We start from the raw sequence: 27699 nt of genomic DNA, 5'->3' as shown, positions 1-27699 counted from the left end.
ACTGTGTGAAATACTCTCACAACAACCAAGGCAAGGACTAGAATCCTTATTTTACAAGGAAGGAACTCAGACTCAAAGATACTAAGCAACTTGCCTGAGGGCACAGATCTGGCCCCAGCCTGCTCACTGTGATTTGGATAGGGTGACTGCCGGCCTGGCCAGTGGAAAATGCTGGAGGTGTCCACTTCCTGGTAAACCTGTGCCAGGATGGCAGTGAATTTAAGTGAACAGGACAAATTTGCCCTGGTCAGTCCTGTGGTCCCATGATAAAAACCACTCATGTTTCTGCCCCACTGATGGTGGGTCAACCACATGAGTTCTCTTCCTCGCAGGACACCAGTCTCGCATCTCTACTGTCTAGGTGATTAGCAAAGAGGACACAAAAGCCCAGCTATCCCAGGGGAGAAGTCTGGCCTTCCTCTCCTGTCTGGACATGCCATTTTCACCAATTCCTTGTTCAGGCTGTGTGAACAGAAGTCTCGGGGGCCCAGGCTTGGCTGAGGGCTGGCAACGAGACTCTCTCCAGGAAGGAAGTGAGTCTCTATTCCCACTGCTGGAAGGATGTGGTTCCAAAAGTCAACTGCTGTTGCCTGTTGACTGCCCTCCCTGCCTCCATCTAAGCCTAGGGTTGCAGTGTCACACAGAGGGGGTGGACTTGAACACTTGACCTTAGCCGGGGGTCACAGATGACAAGCAATCTCTAGGGTTCAGTAGCCCCTGGATGTTTTGACCCCCCTTTATACCCAGTAACATTTACCTTCTTCCTCACGTGTGTTGTAGAGCTCACATAGGATAGGGGCTCCCCCTTGCCCCCAAATGGCCATCTGAAGCAGATGGCCCTTCTCTCCTTAAAGCACATAAAGGATAACCCTCACAGCAATAATAATCGATCAGTTAATTAATTTAAAAGACTCATAGCCCCAGGAAGCTGATATATAGACAATGCTGTGCTGTCTGTCACTGTTTATCTATGCCACTGCCTCATTCAGACCCCTGGAAACGGAGCCACCTCAAAGGACAGTCCCACCCAACCCCCATTATGCATTTCCCCCCACCACCACTAAGAAGGGGGAGAAAGCCCATCAGGGTCTCCTGTCAAGGGGTCAGCTGGAAATCAAGTTACAACTGACACCATGTGTTTCAGAGCATCTCAGCTCCCATCCACCGGCCCAGAGCATCATTAATAATCCACGGCCTAAGGACGGAGATGAATATAGGAGCAGGGGGCAGCCCAGTGCAGCGAGGCGGAGGGAGAGAGTGACTTATTAGCCCTGCTCCAGGTGTAACCTTCTCCCACAACCAAACCGGGGCCACAGTGATTTATTGGTACAGTAAACGGATTTTTATAATTAAAATTGATTTTCGGTTTTAGCCTGGTTTGAAAGGACTTGGTCAAGTTCAAGAGGGGAAAGAGGGGCAGTCGAAGGAAAGGAAGGGAAATGTACTCTCAGTTGCCCGTGTGTCTTAGGTTGCTAGAACAGGAAGGAACCTCGCCTTTTATAGTCGAGGAACCTGCAAGCCTGGGAGGTTGAAATATTTGGCCAGTCTCAGATGTAAGAGTGAGCTGGGATTCGACCTGGATCTCCCTGATCCCTGAGACACACTCATCTCCCTGGGGCTGTGTGTGCACGCACTCACAGAGTCATGGTATCGTGGGGCACAGGTGTTCATTGCACAAGGATGCATAACCGAGGGTATTTGTCACAGACCCCTGGACACCTGGCCATGTCTCGTGCTCGGGCTGGGACCACTGCGACCCAGAGGATGTATTCAGAGGTAGCGACTGGGACTGTTTTCTCTAGGGGTCAGCTGGCAAGCTTTCTCTTGCCAGCCAGCAGCTGCCTGGGTTCTCTGGGCCTGTGCCCTTACAATCCACATCTCACAGTTCAGCCCCCTGAGGCTGTTTATTGAGAGCTGAGGGCTCTGCAGTAGACGGTGGAGACACACTGGGCCGCCACGTGTCCAGCCCATGTAATTCACCAGCGGGGAATGCGTGACACTGGGAGTGGCAGAAGCTAATGTCTAGGTGGAGCATGTGTACTTAGGAACACACAAACCAGCACGTCTGGAAGACTTGGCTAACCTTCTGCGCACTGCTCTCGACCACCCACTCCGGCGAAGCCCATGAGAAGGAGAAGGTGAGTCCACGTCCACTGTCAGGCTCCACTTAGGAAGCGTCTTCTGTTCCGGCCCATCACAGGGCATCGCAGTCACATCACCCCCTTGCCTGGCTCTTCGTACCAGGTCCCTCAGCAGGCGGTGCTTCCGGATGGCTCTGGTCGTAGCATTTCTCCTTCTGACCCCTCCCCGTGTCCCCTCGGGCGTGTCACACTCAGCTGTGTAAGAGCAGGGGAGAATAGGAACATATTCTTTTCAAAACGACAGAGGAACGGTATGTTGCCTCTTTTCCTAGCATGATATTTTTTTTTTTTAAATAGACTTTAATTTTTAGAGCCATTGTAGGTTCACAATAAACTTAAGGAGAAAGTACACAGAGTCCCCACACACTCCCCTGCTCTCCTCGCCCTGCCTAGAGCCTCCCGATAATCAACATACCCCAGCAGAGTGGTGCATTTGTTACGATCAATGAACCTACATTAACACATCATTATCACTCAAAGTCCAGAGTTTACATTAGGGTTCACTCTTGTACATTCTGTGGGTCTTGACAAATGCAGAATGACATGTGACCACCATGATAGTACCCTACAGAATACTTACACTGCCTTAAAAATCCCCAGGGCCCCACCTATTCCTCCCTCCCTCCCCACTGGCTCTCGGCCACTATTGATCTTTTTAGTGTCTCCTCGTTTTGCCTTTTCCGGAAGCTATACAGTTGGAGTCACACAGTATGTAGATTTTTCGGCTTGGCTTTTTTCACTTGGCAAATTATATTTAAGCTTCTTTCGTGTCTTTTCATGGCTTGATAACCTGCTTCTTTTTTAGCACTGGATAATATTCTGTTGTCTGGATATACCACAGCTTATTTATCCATTCATTCACTTACTAAAGGACATCTTGGTTGCTTCCAAGTGTTGGCAATTATGAATAAAGCTGCTACAGACATCCATGCGCAGGTCTAGGTTTTCGTCTCCTTCTGGACCACCAGGCACTGTAAGGAGAAGACCCGAGACCCAGGTGCAAAGACTTCAAGGAGTCCAGGTTGGCAGAAGGCCCTTGGAGGACTCACCTCATTCCACAGGTGTCTAGCCCATGCCCTGCACTCAGAAGGGTCTTGATATCTGTCTGCTAGTGACAGAGGAGAGGCCTCTTTAAAAGGCTGAGGAACCAAGGAACATAAGGAATGCTCCCAGTCCTTTGTTTTTGTAATTATGAGTAGATTATCATGGTACACGAGCAACAAATTAGGGCCCCAGTACAGATAAGCACGGCTTAATGCTGCGTCAAACTCTTTCATAAGTCACGTCTGATTACATTTAATGATGTGAACAACTCTTATCATTTGTCCTTTGAATGGGATGTAACTGGCAAACATTGAATAGCTAGCTGTGCAGGGTGCTTGCCTCCAACAGAAGACAGATTAGGTGGCCTGAGGGTCTCACCCAGTGCTGGGATTCTTGGCTCCTTGTATTAGGTTTCAGCCACCGAGCCTTGCATTTATAGTTACCTTTCTCTCCTCCCTGTGGATTTTCTTGGAGCTGTGCTCTGGGTGGGGCTGGGTTCTTGTTCCAAGCATCCCAACAGGCCAAAGCTTTAGCACATGCAGTCATGGATGCGAGAGTCCTTGGAGGACTGGCCACAGGAGACAGGGAGGAGGAGATGGGAGAAAAAGCGGGTTCCAAAGGTGGACGCTGTGGTCAGGCAGGGTGCCCCCATTCCTGGGGTCTTTGGGAACACGGGGCTCTCACTCCTGCCCCTACTCTGCTCCCGGGACCGAGCCTTCAGCAGCCGCCTCCAGGGAGAGCTCATTTATGTGGCAGGATGAGTGAGTTATCCTGCCTAGCAGTTTCTGAGACAGTAAAAGGGAGAAAGAAAGAGAATCACGTAGGGTGGGGGTGATGTCAAGATGGGAGGAGCCAGCCCGGGTGGGGGTAGCTGATTGTTTCCCCTGTGGCATTAGCGGTGCCAGCCTTCGTTCTGCCCCCAGCCTTCCTTTTTCGAACACGGTGCTCTCCTTTGCAAAGCTTTCCTATTCCCTTTACTCCTTGACGGAGCCACGGACAGAGAGGCACCAGGGTGGGAGACCCTCCAGGCTTTGCTGAGTCTAAGTGAACGGGACATGGGGGCCACGGCTCTTGCAGAGACTGCAGGGGGCCCCCGTGAGGGAGCTTTCTCATCAACTTTTCTGCCTTCAACTCCCTCCTCTTCAACTGCAAAGAGGTGGATTGTTAAAGCATGTGCTGGCAAGGATGCCTGTGGGTATCTGTGGTTTTTGCTGTACCTGCCCTGTGTTGAAGAAGCTGAGTTGACAGGACCAGCTGAGCAGCACGGAAGACCAGGATGGACCCTCCCAGACCGCACCATCTATAGAGAACCTGCAGGGTCAGACTTATTCCCCAGCATAGCTGGGGAAGATCGCTCAGAGCTCAGCCCAGGAAAACCAGCCCAGTGTTCCTTCAGATCTCTAGGGCCACACATGAGCAACCGAGAGCAACTCCAGGTGCGATCAGGCTGCCCACCTGGCCCTGCCATGCTGCCAGTGGCGTGGAGTTCAACTTATCCAGATGTGTTGGCCAATCTGAGGTTCAGTCTGCTCCATGCCCCCCAGACCACACCCCTGGGCCCCCAGATTGCACACAGACTCATGACTGAGCCCTTGGGGAGAAGCTGCCCCAGGACGTGAGCCAGTTCTGAAGTCTGCAGTCCCCGGAGCCAGTGAAACAATTCCATAATTGGTAAAGTCTCCCGACATCAGGCACACCATACCCTCCCGCTTCTGCCAGGGTGACACCGTGGCACAGAGCGATGGTCTCGCATCCTGCCCAGCCTGAGATGAGAAAAGCCTTATTTGGAGATGTGAATCTTGTCTGTTGACACAGATCTTGCCATGGAAACAAGGCGGCCAGAGAACAATTCTCAGAGATATTTAAATGAGACCTTCCAACCCGATTCTGCCTTCATCAATTTCCATGATGTTCGGAGCTGGCTCGGGCAGTTGCTGCCGCTCCTCATGAGGGAGTTATGGCCACTTGGCACCTGCAAGAGAGGGGATTCCAGTGGAGAAGGGAGGCTGACCAGCCCTGGAGGTCATGGACTCCGAAAACCCCGGCTCTGCCACTCCCTGGGCATGTGACCTTGAACAAGTCACTTAACCTCCTCCAACCTCAGCTGTAAAGTGGAGACTGTCATTGCTGAGCTGGCTGTCTCACCAGGTTGCAATAGGGGCCACACACAATCATGCAGTGGGATTGCTTTATAAATTGCAAAGCCAAGTGCGAGGGTCTAGTGTTATGTGATGCCCAGTCTGCCTGTCACTGTGCCCTGGGAGCCTATGATCTTCCACGTCTCTCAGGCTCCAGGGCAGAAATACATTATCCTTAGTTCCCAGCTCCCCTTCGCCCATGGCCAAAGCCAGGTGTCCCAAACCCAGCCCACCATCCAGGTCATTGGTGAGGGATAATGGAAGGAATATAATGCTTTGAGAAAAACACAGATGCTCGGCTTCTGGAAATTCTGATTTTGCTGGTCTGAGCTTGGTCCAGGCGTGACTGAGATGTACATCTCGGTTTGAGTCACTTGGCCTAGACCCCACCTCCCCACCTGTCCCTCCTCCCAAGCATGTATCACGTGCCCTGCTTCTCCTGTTGAGGCAAAGGTTTCCGGAGGACATCCACCCTCAGCAAATGGTGCCATAGGGAGCTTGCCAAGGAAGTCTTAGAACCAAAAGCAACTCCCCACACTCCCCAGACTACCGTCTAGGTCAGGCTACATTCACAGCAGCATCCCAAGCAAGCTTAACGGAGGAGAAAAGCTTTTGTAAATGGGGATTCCGCTCGCGGCACGCTACCTGCCCTAAATGGCCACATTTTGTTTCCTGGCCGCTGCGTCAGTCCTGCAGTCTTGTGGGCTCGTTTGCAAACTCAGCAAACGCCCTGTGTCTAGTCGTGTCTGGAGGCCGCATCCTCATGTCCCTATCACAGCAGCGTCTGCTGGACGCTGTGCCGACACCACCACGCTGGGCCTTGCTGCCCAACCCAGGCCTGCCAGACGTGCCCTGCCAACCAGCGGACCCACATGCCAGCACACAGCACGGCGGCTTGTGCTTGGCCGGGAGCCAGCTCGGTGTCCTGTCCCAGCCCCACAGCCAAGTTTTGATTCCACCTTTGTGCAGAGGTCAGGGGAGAAACTGAATGCACGGAGGCCACAGAGAACCCTGACCTCGTTTCCTGTAAGAGTTAGAAGGTCTTCCTAGCTTCATCTCACTTTTCCTGGGTGCTGTGTGCAATACAGTCGATTCATTGGGATTTTTTTTATCCCTCCTCTTCCTGCCATCTGCTCTTCAAAGGCAGAGGAAAGGCTATCAGAAAAGCAGGAAAGAGGAGAGGAGGAGGCAGGGACCTGGCTGGAAAGTTCTGAGCTGGCTGTAGAACCAAACCCCAGAACCACTGAGGGATCACAACTCCCTCAGTGAAGTTGGAGGCGTCAGGAATAAGACAGATCCTGAAGTCCCAGTACAACGTCCCTCAAGTTCAAACTCCTTCCCCACACTGATTATAAAGTAACCAAGGGCAGAAATGTTCCACTATTACAAAGGCACATCTGGAAACCTTCAACTGAACTTTGCATTTAGGAGAATGTTGTCTGTTTCAGAAGGAGAAGCAAACCCTAAAGGTGAGCCGGCCGTGCTTGTCATCACTGTCCTGATAGTGGCCACTTATTTGGGATGGACATTGTAGGAACTGTAAGGAGTGTTCTACATGTATTGTATTATTTAATCAGCATAACCTTTGCAAGGCTGGAAAATGTGAAGTGCCAAGCTATTAAGTGGCAGAGCTAGAGTCAGAGTGGCAAGTCCTCAGATTGCAAAACCCAGGTCCTAACGGCTGCACTGCTGGCTCCCCGGGTCACCCCCTGCCCTGATGGGCTCTCCACTCCTAGACTCCTCCCCCAGGTGCTCCACCTACCGAGCTCATCTGTTGTTGGCAGTGGCATTTGGATGTCGAGGGCCGTTGGTTCCTGTAACAGAGACCTGGGTAGACAGGGACAGAGTGGCCTGGCCATCCTCCAGCCACGTGTCCTCTGAGAATGGGCACCCGTAGGCCAGAATCAGACACCTCCTCCTCCCACCCCCATCCCGGGCCAGCAATTATATCTGACCTCTCTGAGTCCCCATCTAAATATAGCCCTGACCAGCCGCTTCTCATTTCAGAAGCCGCAATCTACTCCAAATCTTAGTCTGATGTACATCAGAGTCCCCAGCTGCACGCAATGTGAAATGAATGAGCTACCCACCCCCACAGCCCTACTCACCCCTGGACAATGAACCTCTTAATGGAAACCAGCTGACCCGCAGCTACAGTCCAATGGGGTCAGCTCCTGGCAGATGCAAGTGAGAGACCCTGCCTTACCTCCTCGGCTCTGCTGCCTGGAATGTGTGAAGCTTGGTGAGGATGGTGTTGCTAAGTACTTACTGTGTGCTGGGATCTAACGTCATCTAACAGCAGAATATATTGTTTATTTCCATTATGCACGAGGACACCGAGGCTCAGAGACATAAAGTAACTGTCCACAGGTCATGCATTTGACAGGTGGCTGAGCCAGGATTTGAACCTAAGTCAGGGTCTGAAAGCCTGTGCTTTTCCACCCTATCAGGCTGGGCTTGCTGCAGCCACCACTCCTGAGTGTTAAGGCCCCTTACTACCCCACAATTGTTTATATTAGTAATAGATAGAAATGGTAATAATAAACACTGGTGCTTTTGCAGTTGATGATCACAAGCTGCAGTCATTTTCTTTCTGGTAATAAGGTAAAGTAGCTTCCCTGGCGGCTCAGTGGTAAAGAATCCACCTGCCAATGCAGGTGATGTGGGTTTGACCCCTGGGTTGGGAAGATCCCCTGGAAAAGGAAATGGCAACCCACTCCAGTATTCTTGCCTGAGAAATCCCATGGACAGAGGAGCTTGGCTGGCTATGGTCCATGGGGTCACAAAAGAGTCAGACATGACTTATCGACTAAACAACAACAATAATGCAACATATATTTCAGGTTGATGTCATCTAACTGTTTCAAGATCATAAGAACTAGAGAAAGAGGCAGCTCTGAACCTACCTATTATGCAAGGTTATCAGGATGAAATAAAATAGGGAAAGATACTGGAATGAAATTCCTGGAGTCTTTTCTAGCCTTTAACTCTGATGGAATCTTCCAGCTAGAAAGAACAATAGAGTCAAGTTATGTTTGGAAACTGAGAGCCTGAGAAGCAAGGACCCCTGAGGGTCCTTGACCATGATCTCCTAGCAAGTTAGAGGCAAGTCATAGGCTAGGGCCCAGGTCTCAGGACCCCTAACACTGAGATGCTCCACCACATCAGCTAAGCTGACCCAAATGGAAGTGTGTGATGGAGTCTGAACACATGGGGACCACAGGCAGAGGTGCCCCTTGCTCAGTATACCCATGGAGCAATGGAGTCCCCTCTGTGTTGGGTGGGAATGAGGTAGTTTTCATGTTGGGGTCTTCTGGGTGAGCACATGAGCTTGCTCAGTGACCAGCTACCTTCTCAGAAATGCCCCTCCACTCAATATGACCTAGCGAATGTTCCGAGGAGAAGACTCGTCTATGACTCAGGGTACGTAGACGTCTAAGGTGCTGGTTATCATGAGACAGCCAAAAGGTACAGACCAATCAGTTGTGGATCCTTGTTATAGTTCCCAAATGTGAGAAATCCATGAGTATAAAGAAAAATAGCGACTTTGACCCTAAAATATATTTGGAGCTAATTAATTGGGTTTAAAAGACTAATGTTTAAAACATCTTTTGAAAATTATTTTAATTTGCTAAGTTGAAAATTTTTAATTATGCCCTGTCTGTGAAAAACGCGGACTTTCCAGAGCTGACCTCTGTTAGCAGTTTTACTATCACTCTGGATGCAATTCTCTGCCCCAAAATATGTCTGTATTATAAATACAGAGTTGTCTCTTAAAAGTAAAAATTGAGTCTTAATATACTTTTCCTGTAACTTGTTTTTATAAATTGAAGTATTGTTAATTTGGGGTCTTCCCAGGTGGTGCTAGTGTTAAAGAACTCACCTGCCAATTCAGGAGACATAAGAGATAAGGGTTCGACCCCTGGGTCAGGAAGATCCTCTGGAGGAGGACATGACAACCCACTCCAGTCTTCTTGCCTGGAGAATCCCATGGACACAGGAGCCTGGCGGACTACAGTCACAAGAGTTGGACGTGGGTCACAAGAGTTGGACATGACTGAAGCTATTTAGCATGCTCACGTAGTTGATTTACAATATTGTGTTAGTTTCAGGTGTACAACAAAGTGCTTCATATATATATATGTGTATATATCTATTCCTTTATTGATTCTTTTCTATTATCATTTATTACAAAACAATGAATAGTTTCCTGTGCTATACAGTAAACCCTTGTTGTTTATGTCACTTGCTTTTTTAACTCAAAGATGGGTCGTGAATATCTTTTCATGTGCATGATGCACACATACTTTATTTCAGAGTATGGATATCACACGATTTATTTTACCAGTCCACTAAGAATGAACATTTTAGGGTCTTTCCAAATAGTCGTTATCACATAGTGATTGTTCACAGCCATGCACCTATGTGTGTGTGTTTAGTCGCTCAGTCATATCTGACTCTTTGCGACCCCATGGACGGCGGCCCACCAGGCTCCTCTGTCCATGGGGATTCTCCAGGCAGGAATACTGGAGTGGGTTACCATTTCCTTCTCCAGGGGATCCCTCCAACCCAGGGAGAGAACCCAGGGCTCCCACGTTGCAGGTGAGTTCTTTACCGTCTGAGCCACCAGCGAAGCCTTGCCCCTGTGTGCAGGTGCTAGTGTTTCTGTAAGAAAGATTCTAAGAGGAAGACTTGCTGGGTCATTTTAGATTTTGGTAATAACTACAGAATGACTCCTCAAAAAGGTTGTACTAATCTAAACCCCCCGCCAACAGTGTATAAAGCATAAAAACCCTTGAAAATGCTGGCATTTTAGCTGCTGTCCTTTCATATTTGAAGAACTCTGAAAAACGCCCTCCGGGCAGCATCTCTTAATGAAAAGGTCACATTTGCCCAAGTGGGCAAAGATGATGCACATCCAAGGATGACTCAGACATCAGAGGACCCCCTCCACTTCCCCCAGCAGCAAACTGACTCCTGACCTCACAAGGGGAGCTCACGTAGGTCTGTGAGAGTTCGCTGGCTACACTGAGGCAGGCAGTGAGAGCGGAGAAAGGGGATTTAGGTTTCTTTGGGTCTCCGTGGTCTCTGTCTCCTTCCTAAGCTAGTAGCACCTGGCTGTGGGAGAAGAGACGCGATGGTGATAGGACCTCAAAGGCTCCCTGCTGAAGGGTATCCGTTTCCTTTCATCTGGACACCATGATTTTTCCCAGGATCGAATTCCTTTTTTTGAAGGAAGATGTTTGTCTGCTGTCCAAAGGAGCCACCTCACCAGAAAGGGATTCTGCAAGAACAGCCATATTGGTTTGCAAAGCTGCTCCCATGGCCCAGAGAACCTCTGCTCATAGATGCATGCAAACACCACCCTTGTTACCAGGCACACGAGTCTGGGCATACACACTTGAGCACACTGTGCACTCATTCACATCGGTGTGCGATTTGCCCACAGCCACTCTTGGGTCTGAACGGTCAGACCCAAGCTGGAGATGCTACCAGCACTGCCCTCAACAGAAGGCAGTTAGAGTGAAGGCTGGGTGCTGGGTGGAGGAGGCCTGCCCTGCCACTTCCCACAAAGCTGTGCCAGCAAGCCAGAGGGTCTCGGCATATGCCTTGGAACTTGCTTGGCTCAGCAGCCAGGCCTGGATAAAGGTGTCACTGTGCCAGCCCCTCCTCTATCCCCTTCTTGAATGCAGGAACAAAGGCCCCCCTTGAGCAGGCTGAGTTTGGGAAACTCACACCAGCAGGTCCCCCAGTCCCCGCTTGGATGGGTCCATGGTCTGTCAGCGGAGCTCGGTGAAAGATGGCTGGACCTGGAGCAGCATTTTGATCCCAGGACAAAGGCTCCTTCCCACCTGCTGGGCTCATGGGTGGAGTGGGGAGAGAGGTTCACATTCTTCTCTCCCTGGGTGTGTGTCCCGGGGCTCGGCCTCCTCCTTCATCCCTGACCCTCAGGCTAGGTCATGAGCAGATATCTTGGGCAGGAGCCTGTATCTAGGGGTTGGGTGTCAAAGGGTAATGTTGGTAGCCACATGGCCCTGGAAAAACCCTGCAGCAGCTGAGCTTCACCTGAAAAAATGAGGGGACTGGCAGCTAGATTGTTTCTAGCTGTCCCCCTTCTTTGGCCACCTGATGCTCAGAGTCAACTCATTGGAGAAGACCCTGATGCTGGGAAAGACTGAAGGCAGGAGGAGAAGGGGCGATAGAGGAGATGGTTGGATGGCATCACCGACTCAATGGACGTGAGTTTGAGCAAGATCTGGGAGACAGTGAAGGACAGGGAAGCTTGGCATGCTGCAGTCCACGGGGTCACAAAGAGTCACACACGACTTAGAGACTGAACAACAACAACACCCCCCTTCTGCTATTAACGCTGTGAAACACTCCTCCAACCCTGGGTACCTTCTCACTCACATGTTGGGTGTGGGTCTTTCTGGGCAGGATGTGGGTGTGCTGACTGCCCATCTCCTCTATCAGATGCACTGGGTTGGCCCACCTTGCAAGGTCTCCTGAGCTCACTGTGAATGAGAGCCCAGAGAGGGCCAAGAATCTGACCTTTACTCAAAGCAACGAACTTGTGGCAATAATCCAGAAATTGTAGATTTCAGGGGAGGGTAGCCAAGACTATCAAGTCGTTGATCTCCATGGGGTCCTTGGGATATGTAGGAGCTTGACAGGAACCAAGTTTATTTCTTCATTCATTCGTGCATGGAAGCCTTCACTCTCTTGCTCATTAATTCTCATTTGCTGTGCCTGAGCTGAGTGCCAAGTGTGGTGGGCTAAAGATGACTTTGCACCACTCCTCGGGGGGCATTTCACCTGAGAAAGATGCTGAAACGACACAGAGTTGTTCTTGGCATTGTACTAACTTGCTCGTATCTGTCATCTCAATGCATCCCAGAAACAACCCTTCAGGGCACTCCCTCTCATCCCTAGATGAGGGAAAGAAGATTCAGATAGGTTAAGTGCATTGTCCAAGTCACACAGGAAGTGGCAGATCCAGGATTCAAATTCAGGTGTGCCTTTCCCCCAAATCTCTGCTTCTACTTGGCTCTGAGAGAAAGGATTCCAAACTGTTGTCCTCTCCAACCATGCTTAAAAGGAGCCAAAGGACCTGCCTGGAAAAAGGAGGGTTTTCTAAGACCTGCTGTCAGCCCCTCTTTAGGGTTCCCACACAGTGATGGACCTCTTTGACCCCGTGAAGGGGCCCCTCGGCCCCTGAACTCAGCCAAAGCTTCCTCGTTTACAGTCAGCAGCCTCCAATGCTATGGAATTCTCAACCCTGGAACCTGGGTTTGGTGGAGAGACTAGGGGTTTCTCAGTCCCCTGACCTGGGTGCAGGTAGTGGGTGTGTGCTGGCCGGATGCAGTCTGCCCCGGCTTCATTTCAGTTTCCACCTTGGCCGCCGCCCTGCTGTGTGACCTTGGGCAAGCTGCTCAGCCTCTCTGGGTTGTGGCTTTCCCATCTGTGCAGCGGGGAAGGGGATGGCTCCTCGCTTGGTGAGAGGTCTGGCTGAAGAGAAGGCAGGCCATTGCGGTGGAGCCCACACCAGGAGGCGTGAGGGTGGGGTAATTTCTCAAGGCTGCAGAAATCGCGCGGAGCGCTCCTGGCCCAGCTACTGCCGTTTGCTAATGAGGAGCAGCATATGTTGATGATTCCGGCGTCAAGCTCACTCCTTGGCTGTCCGAGTTCCCAGAGCAAACTGGCTTCCTATTAGGCATTTATACTTATTAATAGCAGCAAATTGCAGCCCTCCGCAACATCTGCTACTTTTTATTTGCAAAAAGCTTCCCAGACTATTTGTATTAGTAGTATTTTGTGACGGATTCTCTGAGGCAGAGGAGGCCCAGGTCCTCTGATCTGAAAACGAGACCAGGGAGGCATGAGAAAGGGAGAGGGTTTGTCCAAGGTCACCCAGACACCCAGAAGGGATGAGAGCTCGGGACCTCAGCCCCCCAAGCCTCATGCTCTGGGGCTGTCATCCTTGCTAGATCTGAGTATTTATGGATGAACTTGACCCCAGAACCTCCTGCCGAGAGGCAGGTGGGGACAATGGTGACGGTGCCCTTGATCCTGGGCATCAGTCTGCTCTCAAGTAAGTGAGGCCCCTGCTGAATGAGCCCGTTGGCCAGAAGGCAAGCAGAAGAAATTGCAAAGTTCAAGGCAAATTATTCCTGAGGAGCTTTTATTACTGCCAAGTAGATAAAATCATTTCCTGGCACTGGAACCGCCAGGAGGTCAGAACAGAGGGTCCTGCAAGCATCTATGCTTCCAGTCAGCTCTCCACCTCTGCAGAGCCATAGTCTCTGTCTGGAGTCTTTTCAGGCATTGTGCTCAGGGCCCAGGCCTCCCTGAGGTCTACAGATCTATGGTCATAGAGAGTTTGGTCAGCGTAGGAGATACTAGGAAGTTTCATTTGTCTAGTCCCAGTCTTAAATAATCTCTCCCACATGGTACCAGATGCATATAATCTGAGCGTTTATGTAGACCTGTCTGGTGGTCAGAATTGAAACTACCTGTACCACATTGCTACCTTACCCCTCCTCATTCAGCCTCTCCCCTCTCCCCTTCACAGGACCTTTGCACCCAGGTGTGACTTTCTTCCTTTATATTGAACCTGTGTATCAGTTAGCTATTGTCTCCAAAACCCTGTGTAACAAACCACCCCCAAACTCAGTAGCATACAATAGTAAGCATTGATTCTCATTCTCACAGACCTGCAGATCCATTGCACGTCACCTGATCTAGGCTAAGCGAGGCAGTTCTGCTTGAAGCTGCCACAGCAGCTGGATTCCTTTCCTTTCTGGGGGTTGGGTTCAGGTCTCTCCACATGGGTTCATTTTGCAGAAGAGGAAGCGGCTACCTGGGGAAGCTCTCTTCATGGCAGTGGCAGAAGCATGGAGGGCAAGACCAAGCACACGGGCCTATCTCAAACCTTTGCCCTGTGCTTGCTGCCATTCCCTGGGCCAGATTCAGTCCAGAGGCCAAGCCCAAGGTCGAGGGGTGGTAAGAACACTTCACCTCTCCATTCACCATGAGGTCAGGTAAAAATAAGCATGGGGGTGTCAGAAGCTACTTTAGGGAAGTAAAGAGTTGGGCCTCATAACACAATCTGCCAGAGCCTGTGACCAGCCTTCTGACCCCAGCCTCTCTTGCCAGTCTGCCAAGTGGAGAAATACCTGCCACCTCTGAGCAAAGGTACTTGGCTTCCCTGGTGGCTCAGCTGGTAAAGAATCTGCCTGCAATGCGGAAGACCTGGGTTCAATCCTTGGGTTGGGAAGATCCCCTAGAGAAGGGAAAGGCTACCCATTCCAGTATTCTGGCCTGGAGAATTCCATGGACTGTATAGTCCATGGGGTCGCAGAGTCGGACCGGGACGCCACTGAGCGACTTTCACTTTCTAAGCAAAGAGAATATGAGTGGCTGTGTTCCAGGCACCTGGAGGGACAGGAAATAAGCACAGCTTCCTGGACCAGCGCTCAGCCACCACAAGTTCATGTCCTGGCCGTGAGGGGCTTAGAGGCCATCAAGGGGAGACAGGGCTCTGCAAAAGCCCTTCATGGCCCCACGGCAGCAGAAACAGAGCCTTGGAGAGGCAATCACAGGCCACCAAAGGAGGTACTTAGGGAGGCTTTCCCGAGACCATGATGCTAGTACCATACGGATTGCTGAGTTAATAATTTTCTAGACAAGGACAGACTTTTCCCAACTCTCCTTCCTTTGCTTGGGGACAGGAGACAGAACAGCAGTGGGGACGGTGAGTACCAGGCACAGTATCCCCACAGGTTGACAGCTCGCAGCACCCTCTCGGAGCTTCTTCATGCGTCATCTTTCCTCATTTTTTTTCTTTTTTTCTTTTTCTTTTTTTTTTTTTTTGACAATTTTGAAGGAAATTGGGTACTTACGAAGCCTTTTGGACATTTAAATTAACTCCCACCATCAGGCTCAGTGTATCTACTGTAGCATTAGCATCCAATTATAAGAGGAGAGATGGAGCAATAACTCACACTTAGACCAGAATGTCAAACGCTTAAACAAATTAGAGGTACACACACAGACTGGATGCTGTATGTATGGAACATTCCTGAATGTAATCAGCAGAACAGCAGGCACCCTTTGGAATGTTAATGGCAACAGGCAGAGTGGGACCCTATTGCTGGAGGAAAGCATCTTTCAGAATATCAGGGAAACCAGACAGGGGCTTGGCTGTAGGGGCCAGAACTCAGAGCAACTTAGAAAATTCCTCCAGCTGCCATGAGCACACCCAAGCCCAGGCCCCAGGCCCAGCAGAGAATAGGTTCCATTGATTAGAGTGAAGAAGCTTATAAAGACCAAGGTCGTGAATTGAACCCTTGTGTGGGCTCCTTTGCTCTGCGGTCAGCCACTCCTTGTCTTCCTGTCCCAGGTCATTGTTTTGTAACTTCATGGTCTTGCGCATGGGGCTGGACAGATAAAAGAGTAGAGAGGATGATTCTATGGAGCATAGTTTCAAAGCAGACACAACTACACTGTATTATTTAGGGAAGTTTACCTTGGTGGCCAAAGGATAGAGCAAACCATTGTGATTCCCAGGAAGGTCATGGAGGGGAGAAAGAGGTGAGATGCAGATGGGCACATAGATGCTCCTGGTCATAATTAGGAATGAGAAATGCTGAGGCAGAGGCTGAATTTGAGGACAATTGGATAAAACCAGGGGCCATTTGACCACACAGGAAGTGTGTGAATTCCAAACCTCTCCCCAGTGCCTCTAGGAAGGGGTGAGATGTGAGGCATGGTTCTGGATGGAACAAGACTAAGACGTTATTTTTCCAAGTCAGGAAACAGAGGTGCAGAGCTTGAGAGTGACAGGTCCACTTACATGACAATGCAAGATAAGAAACATTCATCCCAAACTCTTTTGTCCATTTGAGATTAAATTGAATAGTGATGCCTATCTTTTCACTCAAGGATCTCAGAATATTTCATGCATATGAATTTATTATCAGTCTACCAACAGAAAGCGTCTCCCCCTTGATCCAGGCTCCTAGGCAGGAAATAGGTGTTCTTATATCCACCCAATAGTGTTTAAAAAAATTTTTTTTATTATAGTAAAATACACCTCACATAAATTTGCTATCTTATCCATTTTAAGTGTTTGGTAGCATCAAGTGCATTCTCCTTGTGCTGCAACCATTCCCACCATTCTTCACCAGCAACTGTTTCTTCTTCCCAAACTGCCTATTAAATACTCACTCCCCATTCCCTTTCCCTCAGCCACTGGCAACCACTTTTTACTTTCTGTCTCTGTGGATTTGACTATTCTGGATCTCATGTAAGTGGCATCATGCAATATTTGTCTTTTTGTGACTGACTTATTTCACTTAGCATAATGTTTTTAAGGTTCATCCATGCTATAGTCTGAATTTCCTTCCTTTCTGAGGCTGAACAATGTTTAATTGTGTGTATATTCCACATTTTATTTATCCATTCTTTTTTTTTTTTTTTAATCCATTTCGGTATCCATTCATCTGTCCATGGGCACTTGGGTATCTACCTTCGGGCTATAATGAATAATGTTGCTATGAATATTTGTGTATAAGTTCAAGTCCCTGCTTTCAATTCTTTGGGAATATGTACCCAGAAGTAGAATTACTAGATAGTATGATAAATTCTAAGTTTAGTTTTTTGAGGAACTGCCAAACTGCCCAATAGATTTTTGCCTAAAGCTGACAGAATGGGTCAGGAAGACTGCCCTACTAGAACCTTCCACCCCAGGAGCCCCACTCTCTCCCAGCATGGTGTAAACACACAAAGGTCCTGAAAGGCAGTGGCAGGGGTGGGGTGCTCCTGTCTCTAGAAGCAACGAGGGGGCAATTGCAGCCCCTGAGTCAGCACCTCTCCTGGAGTCCGGCGGCCAGGGGACAGCCCTGTCTCGGCTGTGGTCTCTGAGACCATCCGCCACTAGGGTACACTCATCTCTAGATATGTCACTTTGCTATCTGACTTGTTCTCCAAGCAGAAGCCCCCCTCCATGACTTTCTTTTTTCACCTCTTCCTGTGGTCTGAATTCCCTCACTTGGTTAATTAGCATGGCTGGCACTGTAGCTGAAGACTTTAATCAGCGTGGGGTGCTTTTAATTAATCGTGGCTCTGCATCTGGAGTGGTTTGTGTTCCAGGGTCAGGAGAGGAGTGGAGATGGGGGATGGGAGAGGCGGCTTTGTTCCATGTCAGGAGCATGTGGAGAAGTTACATATCTGGGGAGAGAGAATCCCAGCGCCAAGGTGACTCCGAATCTATCGACCACCAGTGCAGCTTCCTAGTAAGGTGCGGCCAGGAACCAGAGCCGTTAGGGTACAGAATGGCACCCAGATAAATGGTGGGCTAAATCTAATTTTCAAAAGCAATCTGAAGTGTCAGGCAAATTTCTGATGCTCTCCAGATTACATGGGGTAGGGAGTAAGGCAAAGCAATGATGTACATTGGGAGTTATGGGGTCCCCCTTGGAGAGGTGGTCGTGCTGGAGAATACTGCCTGAAAGTGGGACTTTGGACATTTCTCTGGGCCTGGCTTTCTTTGGGAAAGTCCTGCAAAGGCGAAGGGAGGTGGCACTCAGCTTTTAAATAATGGCAGCTCTTCTATGTGGACTGTCGGAATCCTAGTGTTTCCCCCGTTTCAGCATCCATTCTTTGAGGAGAATGGAGAAAACATAGGTAAAGGTCAGAAGAGTAATAACAAATGACTGAACATATAGATAGAAAGAGCCTCTAAGAAAAGGTGAAAGGAAGTTAGGTAGCATAATAACTTCCCAGGACTTCTACAGGGATTTCCCTGATGAAAAGCAAAAAACAAGTTCCTAACTGATATAATAGATGGTAGAATAAATCCAGGAAGCCAGGCCAGAGTGAAGCAATGGATGGTTTAGGAGCAAACATCACAGTTCAAGGAGGAAATGATGTGATCAAGTTCCTAAAAGAGAAAAGTTCTTCCTGGCATTAAACTCCTGACCAAGTTCATGAGACCTAGGAAGGCTGTCAGGGCAGTTTTGGGGTGACGGGGGAGGGGGAAGTAAAGTGACAGTGCTGTAGAGTGAGTATTAATGACAACTTTGCTTTCTCGGTCGGCTTTTCCTGCTCTCTTTCACCATTCTGTAACTGACTGGGGAATTAGAACTACTAACCTAACCTGTCAGATCATAGACTTTCAAGGCACTTGTGATCCATGCTGTTACTGTGTACTTTTACTTAGACCCCCCCCCCTCCCCCCCGCCAAGCTTGGGTTTCCCTGGTGACTCAGAGGGTAAATAAATGGCCTGCAATGCCAGAGACCTGAGTTCAATCCCTGGGCCAGGAAGATCTCCTGAAGGAGGAAATGGCAACCCACTCCAGTATTCTTGCCTGGAGAATCCCATGGCCAGAGGAGCCTGACAGGCTACAGTCCATGGGGTCACAAAGAGTTGGACATGACTGAGTGACTATTAATGACTATTAATGTCACTATTAATGACAAAGATGACAGTAATAAAAACTTTCGCTTATGATGTGTTTGATCAGTCACAAAGTGAAAGAAAGTGAAAGTGTTAGTCATTCAGTAGTGTCCAAAATTGATGGGGACTCTGTGAATTAATGGGGACCTTTATCTCCAAGTTGAAAGATAAGGGAAAAAATGGGACTCAGAGACAATAAGATCTTATCACCAGTAAATAGTGAAACCAGAATTTGAACCCAGCTCTGAAGTCTCATACACCCTTTCCAACCAAATGTAAATGGCTCTTGTTTAAAATCAACAGAGGCGAGGCTTTACAATTCCAGTTGGTGGTGGTGTTGTTCAGTCACTAAGTCATGTCTGATTCCTGGCAAGCCCAAGAGCTTCAGCACATCACGCTTCCCTGTCCTTCACTATATCCCAGAGTTTGCTCAAACTCATGTCCACTGAGTCGGTGATGCTATCTAACAATTCCGGGTACTGATATTATTAAATACCGGTTGCAAGATGTTTTTAGAAATGTGAATATAAAGGCTTTGGAGGAGATCAGATTCAGCAAGCAGCTGGCTCTATGTGCTGTACACCCCAGAATCCCATGGCATGGCCATCTGAGACAGATTACAGACCATGTCCCTGGGAGAAACCAAGGAGGATTAATTAAGTTTAGACCAAGAAAATGCTTTTGATTGAGCAAGCCATGATTTCCTCTTTAAGCCTGTGCAAAATATGGAGTGCTAGACAAGCAGCTGGAACATATGAAAACATTATTGTGTGCTTATGTTACCAACTTACATCATCTATGGCCCCCTTTATTACTTTTTTCATCACTAGGCATCCAGTTTTGAAAGATTTTTGCCTACTAAACCAACTGTATTTATTAAGTAATAATATATTTCCTGTTTTTAATATGGCAAATACATCACAGAGTATGCACACAAACAGAAAACAGCAACAATCCAATTTCCATTGGGCTTTTGGAAATATTAAGAATAGCTGTGGATCTCGTTACCACTTGTGAATTCCTAGGAGTCTATGTGCTTCAGGCTGGGTACCATTATTCATATGCTTACATGACCAGTGTGTCTATGCCCATTTAATGGGTAGGTAAGGAAATGAAAGAGGCAATAGGAAGCAGGTCAGTTCCTGGCTATGTGTAGAGTCAGGGGTGTAATTTATAAGAGGCTGATTGTCAGAATCAATTACGAAAACGGGAAGGTTATATGTATGCAGAGCCGAGGCATGGCCCAGGCTGATCGCGTGAGAGGTCATAGAAGGAAAGATAAAATTCCAAATGTCCAAAAAGACATCTGAGAGTGTGGAGAAAGGGCCACCAAGGCCAAGGGCAAATCTATAGGAACAGGAGCAGGAGCAAGCTAAAAGGTACCTTGGAAGAAGTGAAAACACATGGTGGTCATTAATATTGCCCAATGGGCACGTGAGAAAACAGGAAAAATATATAAAGGGAGGAATAAAATTAAAGTGGAAAAGAAAAAGAAATCATGTGGGATTGGAAAATAGCAATTAATGAATTATTAATTCCAAAAGAGTTCTGAGACTAATTGAGCAGACTCCAGTGCCAGTTTGCCTGTGCGTGAGTTACAAGTAGCCCCTGCCAAGTGCTACATAATTTTATGCAGGCAGATGCCCCATGAAGCAGCAGGGAACACACAGCTTCTGCATTTGCTCTAACGCACAGAGGCTCAGCCAGGTCAGGTGATTTATCCTTCATCATGTCTACTGTCTGATGGCAAGAAATTAAAAAAGGATAACCAGCCTGGATGGGACGGGAGTTTAGGGGAGAATGGATATATGTGGATTCATGTATATGTATGGCTGAGTCCCTATGCTATTCACCTGAAACCATCACAACATTGTTAATGCTGTGATATAATTGCCTATGTGTGCATGCATGCTAAGTCGCTTCAGTGGAGTCCAACTCTCTGTGACCCCATGGACTGTAGCCCACTAGGCTGCTCTGTTCATGGGATTCTCCAGGCAAGAATTAAGGAGTCGGTTGCCATGCCCTCTTCCAGGGGATCTTCTCAACCCAGGGATCGAACCTGAGTCTCTTATGTCTCCTGCATTGGTAGGCAGGTTCTTTACCACTAGCTCCACCTGGGAAGCCCATATTTGCCTATACCCTAATACAAAATACAAAATTTGAAGAAAAAAAAAAAAAAAAGGATAAGCACATCAAATTCTCTTAGCTCAAGCTTAAAGATTAGGTAAGAAGTCCTCCACTGAGATAAAAAGGTATCCCAAATGGAAAAGAATGATTACCAAAAAATAGAACCTTTTTGTAAAGAAGAAACTGGCAAAAGTGGAGAAGAAAGACCAAGGCTCTAAGAAGAAAATTAAAATTCCATTTGATCCTGTGTATCGCTATTAAGTACCTCCTATCTCTCAGGCCCTGAGAAATCATGTCAAAAGACATCGGGGCAAAGCTATGTTGGAGAACAAAGAAATTCAAAAGATCTTTATGGGGATGCAGAAAATAGAAGCATCTGGGCTAAACAGAAATGTCATGTGGAACATTTTACATTAACAAGCGGCTGGTGAAAGTGAAGATAAAGTTTTGGGGTTGGAGAGGAAGCTTCTAGTCATGAAAGGAGTGTGGGTAGGAAGAGAAATAGCAACAGCTGCTCTTTAAAAGCACCAGAGTGAACAACTCTGCGAGCCAGTTGGCCAACATTATGAGAAAGAGAGAGTGGGCAAATGAGAGCATGAAGCGAGTGGATTACCCCTTGTTATAGAGAGAGAGGAAGGTACTGGACTTGGGTGCAATGCTCTCTGGAACCACAAAAATGATGAAACTTGAAGGAGAAGGTCTGGGAAGTGGGGGGAAGGAGAAACATGAATGGAGAAAGAAGGAGCGTCTATGTTGACTACATTGATAAGAGAGAAATGTGTGATAAATTGCATGTTTGTAGCGATATTTGAGGGTTTGGATGGTGGGAAAATTTAAATGTACAGGATATAAATATCTTTGACAACAATGTGATATAAATTCTTTGGCGTCTATTCCCAGGGACTTCTAAGAAAATAACCAATGCTTATGTGGCCATCTGCTCAAATATGATCCTCCAGGTCCCTTTCAGATCTGGGGCTCTAGGACCCTTCCTGCTACTGCACGGTCCTAGATGATACACCTGATGAGATCACATCAATTCCTGGTAGACTACAGGCTGTTCTACAAAGTCTTGACCTCTGTCTCTCCTGTGGTCCTGTCCTAGCTCACCAGAGTCCCCGTGGAGTCCTGTGGTCAGTATCGGAGCTGCAGCGAGTGCCTTGGCTCGGGCGACCCCCACTGTGGCTGGTGTGTGCTCCACAACACGTGAGTACCTCTGGGCAGTTTCCTCCTGCTTCCCACATCCCCAGGTAATTCTCTTCCTCTTTGTCTTCTTCTCTGTCACCGCTTTCCTACGGTTTGACGTCTCTCTTCTCTTCCTCTCTTTTCTTACTTGCATCTTTACTTGTATCCTTACTTGTATCCTCCCTTGTATCCTTTGTCAATCTTATCTCCCTTCTTGTGTTCTGGCTTCACTTTAAGTTGTTAATTTCCCATAAAAATGTATGGAAATATCAACGTGGGAATGGTGAATGAGTCAGGATATGGGGTCACCTGGGATCATTACACTCCAGGGGGCTGGAGGGAGATCTCTGGACATTTGTGGCTGCCGTTTGACTGCAGACTGACATTCCAGGGCTGAACGGCAAGAAAAAGGTATTGGACTCTTTTCTCCAAGCTCACATGGGCCGCTAAATCATGTATGCGATTAGTGATTCCACACTTAACAGACTTCAATGCCTCCCCAGAATCTGGTATTTTAGGGTTAAGTTCAAGTGTGTAGCACCTAAAGGCTCTCCTTGGGGCTGTCCAAATATTCAACTGGCTGTCAGAGCGCCCTGTGCCCGGGGTTACTAGACCAATGGGTGAAACTCTGCCCCAGTGTTGGCCACTCCCACCATGTGCCTCTTCCTTGCTGGCTCTGTTTGACTCTCCAGAAGTGGAAAGAAGGTGATGGTGCACAGTGGAGGCAAATGGATCCTGATAAATGAATCGAGGGATGAAAGTAGGGTATAGACAACTGCCCAGACACATGGGGAGAACTGAAAGCCTTTCTTAGTGGGATCCAAAGACCCTTGGCCTTGGCATTGCTGACTGGAAGAACCATCAGTAGTTGGGTCCCAGTCAAGCTTTCATTGCAGGAACCCCAGGCTTCTAGTTAACAGTTGAAACCTGAGTTGCTATGAGTTGGATATGTGCGTGCCTGCATGCTAAGTCACTTCCATTGTGTCCAACTCTTTGCAACCCCATGGACTTTAGCCCACCAGGCTCCTCTGTCCATGGGATTCTCCAGGCAAGAATACTGGACACAAGTATCATAAATTAAAAAAAAAAAAAAAAGACTTAAGATTTCTTTCTAAGAGCCTGAACTGTGTGTGATCAATGATATTTACTAGTAATTTCCAACTATAAGAAGGTGGAGGCAGGGTCCTGCCTCACTCTACCCTAGGAATGCCTCTGAAAGTTAGAGTGACCCCTTAAATTCTAACACATCCTCTCCAAAGGGCCAAGGATGGGCAACCTCCCTTCTCTGGGTGACAGTCTCGGGCATCACGGGACCTTGAATTCGCTAAGGAAAGGTTTGAAAGTCCTCAGGCATATTGTGGGGGTGGGGAAAAATGGAGGCCCATCGACCTACACTGAAATACACATAGCTCAGAGATGACAGGAAAGCTGGGGAGAGGAGCATACCCAAAGCTGTGTATCATAACAGAGAGCGGTGATGCCTGAGACTGGCTGGCATGCAGAGGATGGGAGAGACTGCATTCAGAAGCCAGATCAGCTCTGATCAACGCAGAAGAGTTGCCCGGATGATATTTTACAAGGCAGCGGGGCAGTCGTCTTCTTTGTCCCACTCAGTGAGGCCTCTCAGAAAGGGGCTGTGCTCCAGATCCATGGCTTCCTTGGGGGCCTTCGGCAGCTGGCGTTCAGCTCGGCCAAGGATGGCTCAGCTGCTCCTGGCATGAGGCTCTCACACCTGGCATCGTTTAAGGGTGATCAGGAAAGCCGGCCCCCTCTGACACGCTATGCCTGTGGGACCCAAAGGCCAGCCTCTGTGTCAGCTGTGATCCTGCCTGGTGATGCTGGCCCGCCCCGCATAGCACGGAGCCCTGTGAGGAACAGGGGCCCTGAGGCTCTGAGACAGCTGCATGGGGGGCTGCAAGTACTCCCACCTCCCCGCTCTAGAGCTGAGCTAAACGAGAATGACAGGAGCAGGTCCCAGAGATGACCTCCTACCTGGCCTCAGTTTCCCCTCGGTAACATAATACCTGCCTCCTGTCAAGTGGCAGAAAACAGGAGTGGACTGGGTCTGGACAGCTCATGAAGGAGGCCGCCAGCCTGCACTGGGAGGCCTGGCCGCTCTATCCTCAGCATGGCCTAAAGTAAACAGCCATGGATGTGAACTTTGGGCACCTGCTACGGAGTCCAAATTGCACATCCCCCAGCTGTGCAGCCCCCTGGGGCAGCAGCCCAGCTCCAGAGTGCTCTGCGGCTCAAGGTGTGGTTCTCCGTGACCTTGAGCCTCCTGCTGTGGGAAGGACCTGGTGCTCGGGGCTGTGCTGATGTAAAGCCCAGCTCCCCGGGAGCACCCAGCTCGTGAGCATCCTAGACCAAAGCTGCCTGCCCTCCGTGACACTCTGTACATGGATCCTTCCTCCCTCCCGGAGTTAATAACCAGGAGAACCCCCCTGGCCGACATGGTCAGGTGAAGAAGAGTGGATCCCTGGATCTTCCAAGATTCTTTAAATCAGGATTTAATATTTCATTTACATAGAGTGAGAGAAATAGACACTCTGTATACAGTCTGAAAAATTTTAATCAATGCAAAACCCAGGTAATCCACACCCCATCAAGATATACAATATTCTCTTATCCAGAAAGGCTATGACAAACCTAGACATCATATTAAAAGCAGAGACATCACTTTGCCAACAAAGGTCTGTACAGTCAAAGCTATGGTTTTTCCAGTAGTCATCTACTGATGTGAGAGTTGGAACATGAAGAAGGCTGAGCGCCAAAGAATTGATGCTTTCGAATTGTGGAGAAGACTCTTGAGAGTCCCTTGGACTGCAAGGAGATTAAACCAGTCAATCCTATGGGAAATCAACCCTGAATATTCATTGGAAGAACTGATACTGAAGTTGAAGCTCCAATACTTTGTTCACCTGATGTGAAGAGCACACTCATTGAAAAAAGACCCTGATGCTGGGAAAGATTGAGGGCAGGAGATGAAGGGGATGACAGAGGATGAGATGGTTGGATGGCATCATCAACTCAATGGACATGAGTTGTAGGATGCTCTGGGAGGTAGTGAAGGACCAGGAAGTCTGGCATGCTGATTTCAGTGGGGTCACAAAGAGTTGCACTCGACTTAGCAACTGAACAACAACTTATCCAGAAAGTTTCCTCATGCCCTGTCTTAATTCTTCCCAGGGGGCCTTTCTTTCTTATTTGCTTAAGTTCAGGGCAAAGCCAGACATTGCTTCTCCTAAATATCCCATTTGCATCCCTTTCATCTGAAATAGATGCCAACTGGGCATGCACAGCCACGAACTGATAGATGAGGACTCAGGCTGAGCAGAAGGTAAGGGAGCAGGCTGGGGTTGGGCAGAGGCAGTGGGGAAGGACAAGGATGCCAGAGAACGTGTAAATGCTCCACTGGGGCACCTGAGTTTACTAGGGAGGTAAAGACTGCAGGGGTTTCATCACTTTGGAGACACCTTGCCCATACACACAGACCTGTCCCTATATTTCTCACACCAGCCCTGGGCTCCCTGTGCCAGGCACTCTGCTAGGCTCAGGCACACAAAAGGACCCATGTCAGACCTTCTGCCTGGAAGCAAGTCCCTGGGAACCAGGCCTGTGATCCAGGGATGGGGTGAGTGTCGCAGTCAATAGTAGAATCAGCACATTGGTCAAGTTTGCACAGCAGGCAAGACCCTGTGCTAAGTGTTGCGATTCAGGCCAGCCCACCCCAGGAAAATCCGTGCAAAAGAGCATCGGTAATGGGGTTCCTTGTGATTTCAAGATACATCCATTTTCTCTGTCACTTTTGCCAACTTTTCCCATGGTTGGAGGGAGTGAGGGGATGGGGAACTTTGCAGCAAAAGAATGATGGCAGAAGCTGTGTGTGTGTGTGTGTGTGTGTGTGTGTGTAAGAGACAGAGGGAGGGACAGAAACAGACAGAGAAGCAGGAGGAGAGAGCGTGTGTGAAGTTCAAGGAGGGGCCCCCACCAACAGGTGGCTCAGGTGGCTGAAAGGGCTGTTTGTACCAGCAAGGGCACAGGTGGGCTACAGACTGAACACGCTTGAGAAATGCTCGTGTAATTGAAACCCTCCCTCCGGTTACTCACCCTCACTGAGGCCTACCAACCCAGTTGCACAGAGGGTCACCCCTGTTGCCATCTCTCGCAGCCCCAGGTCCCAGCCCATGGGCTTGCTGGGTTCCACTGGTAACTAAAGCTTCAACAAACTGGGTATCTATTTGTCCATCACCTTGAGCCTTTTTTTTTTTTTTTTTTTTGCAGGGCCTCCACCCTACTGGGCCCTAGCCTATTCTGTCTTGGGTGAAGGAAAGGAAATGCGACAGCCCACCTACAGCCCTGAAGCCCACCCTTCACTTGTCCTGGGCCTGGAACCCTCCCTCCAACCACTGAGTTCCCATCCCCATCTCCCACTTCCCCTCTCACACCCAGTCCAAGAAGGTAACGGGATCCCCTACAGACCCAGCCCCATCAATTGGCCCAGACGTTACCTTTCTTCAGCAGGGTCATCAGCATCACTCCTGGGAGGCTCATGTAACCCAGGACATTGACAGGGGAGAGATAAGATCAGTTTTGAGAAAGTCTTTCCCTTCCCGGTCGGGGGACCCCTCCTTTTTGCCAATTTCTTCTCCTGGAAGGATGCCCTCCTCAGGATGGCTTGGCATGGGTCACTCTTCACACTTGTATAGCTTCTGCCAAGATGGAATGAAGGAAAGAAAAGGAATGAAAAAATGCTGCTGCTTAGAGCAGAAGTGGTGGGTTAAACGAAGAACCAGCCTGTGGACAGACCCGGTCTGGGCTCAGTCTCTTCTGCTATATAATGGCTGTGACAAGAGCCATCTTATAGCCATGCCTTGAAAATTAAGGAGAGGCTGTACGGGCAACCCCTGGGGGACCAGGAGGTAGCTCTGGCTTTAGTGGCAGGGTAAGCAGGCGTCGTGTGTCTGACCCAGGGCCTCCTCCATGGTCCCTGTCCCCTTCCTACCTCCCCGGGGCTGGAGGGCTGTGACGGGGTGACTGGGACAAACCCACTGCTGGGGAGTCTTCCTACTTTGGGCCACTCCAACCAGCCACGCCTTGTCTGAAACAGTCGTGTGTGTGGCTGCCCCAGGGCCACCTGGGAAAAGGTGGAGAGAGCAATTTGTTCCATTGTTGTTCTTGTTGTTTAGTTGCTAAGTCATGTCTGACTCTTTTGCCACCCCAGACTCCTCTGTCCATGGGATTTTCTAGTCAAGAATACTGGAGTGGGTTGCCATTTCCTTTTCCAGGGGATCTTCCCAACCCAGGGATCGAACCTACATCCCCTGAAATGGCAGGTGGCTTCTTTACCACTGGGACTCAAGTCCAGACTGATCCAAAAATGCAAGTCCTTTTGTGCCCCCAGGATCTCCAACTTGAATAAGGTTCCTCTTAACTTTTCTACAAAGTTCATTTGAGAGCCCCACCTCCATTCCATTTTTTCCAACCCCTTCACGTTCTAAACACAGATTCCCCAAATATTGCACTTCAAGCAAAGGCCATGACCATCGTGAAAGGTTGAGGACTAGGGGTCACCTGTGGGGAGAGGCAAGGAGCTAGTTCTGA

At 48.9% G+C, this 27699-nt stretch overlaps 1 protein-coding gene across 1 annotated transcript in view; it reads left to right on the top strand.

Annotated features, from left to right (window-relative positions):
• PLXNA4 (plexin A4) overlaps positions 1–27699 on the top strand; it is a 472117-nt gene that overhangs the window by 339127 nt on the left and 105291 nt on the right. Inside the window, exon 5 of the mRNA XM_061165826.1 lies at positions 22016–22116. Within this exon, the coding sequence (XP_061021809.1) occupies positions 22016–22116 (101 nt within the window). The remainder of the gene's footprint in view (positions 1–22015; positions 22117–27699) is intronic.

The sequence above is a fragment of the Dama dama genome, chromosome 18 (genome assembly GCF_033118175.1).
Source record: "Dama dama isolate Ldn47 chromosome 18, ASM3311817v1, whole genome shotgun sequence".
Taxonomy (NCBI): domain Eukaryota; kingdom Metazoa; phylum Chordata; class Mammalia; order Artiodactyla; family Cervidae; genus Dama; species Dama dama.
This window is presented reverse-complemented; position numbering and strand designations above follow the sequence as displayed.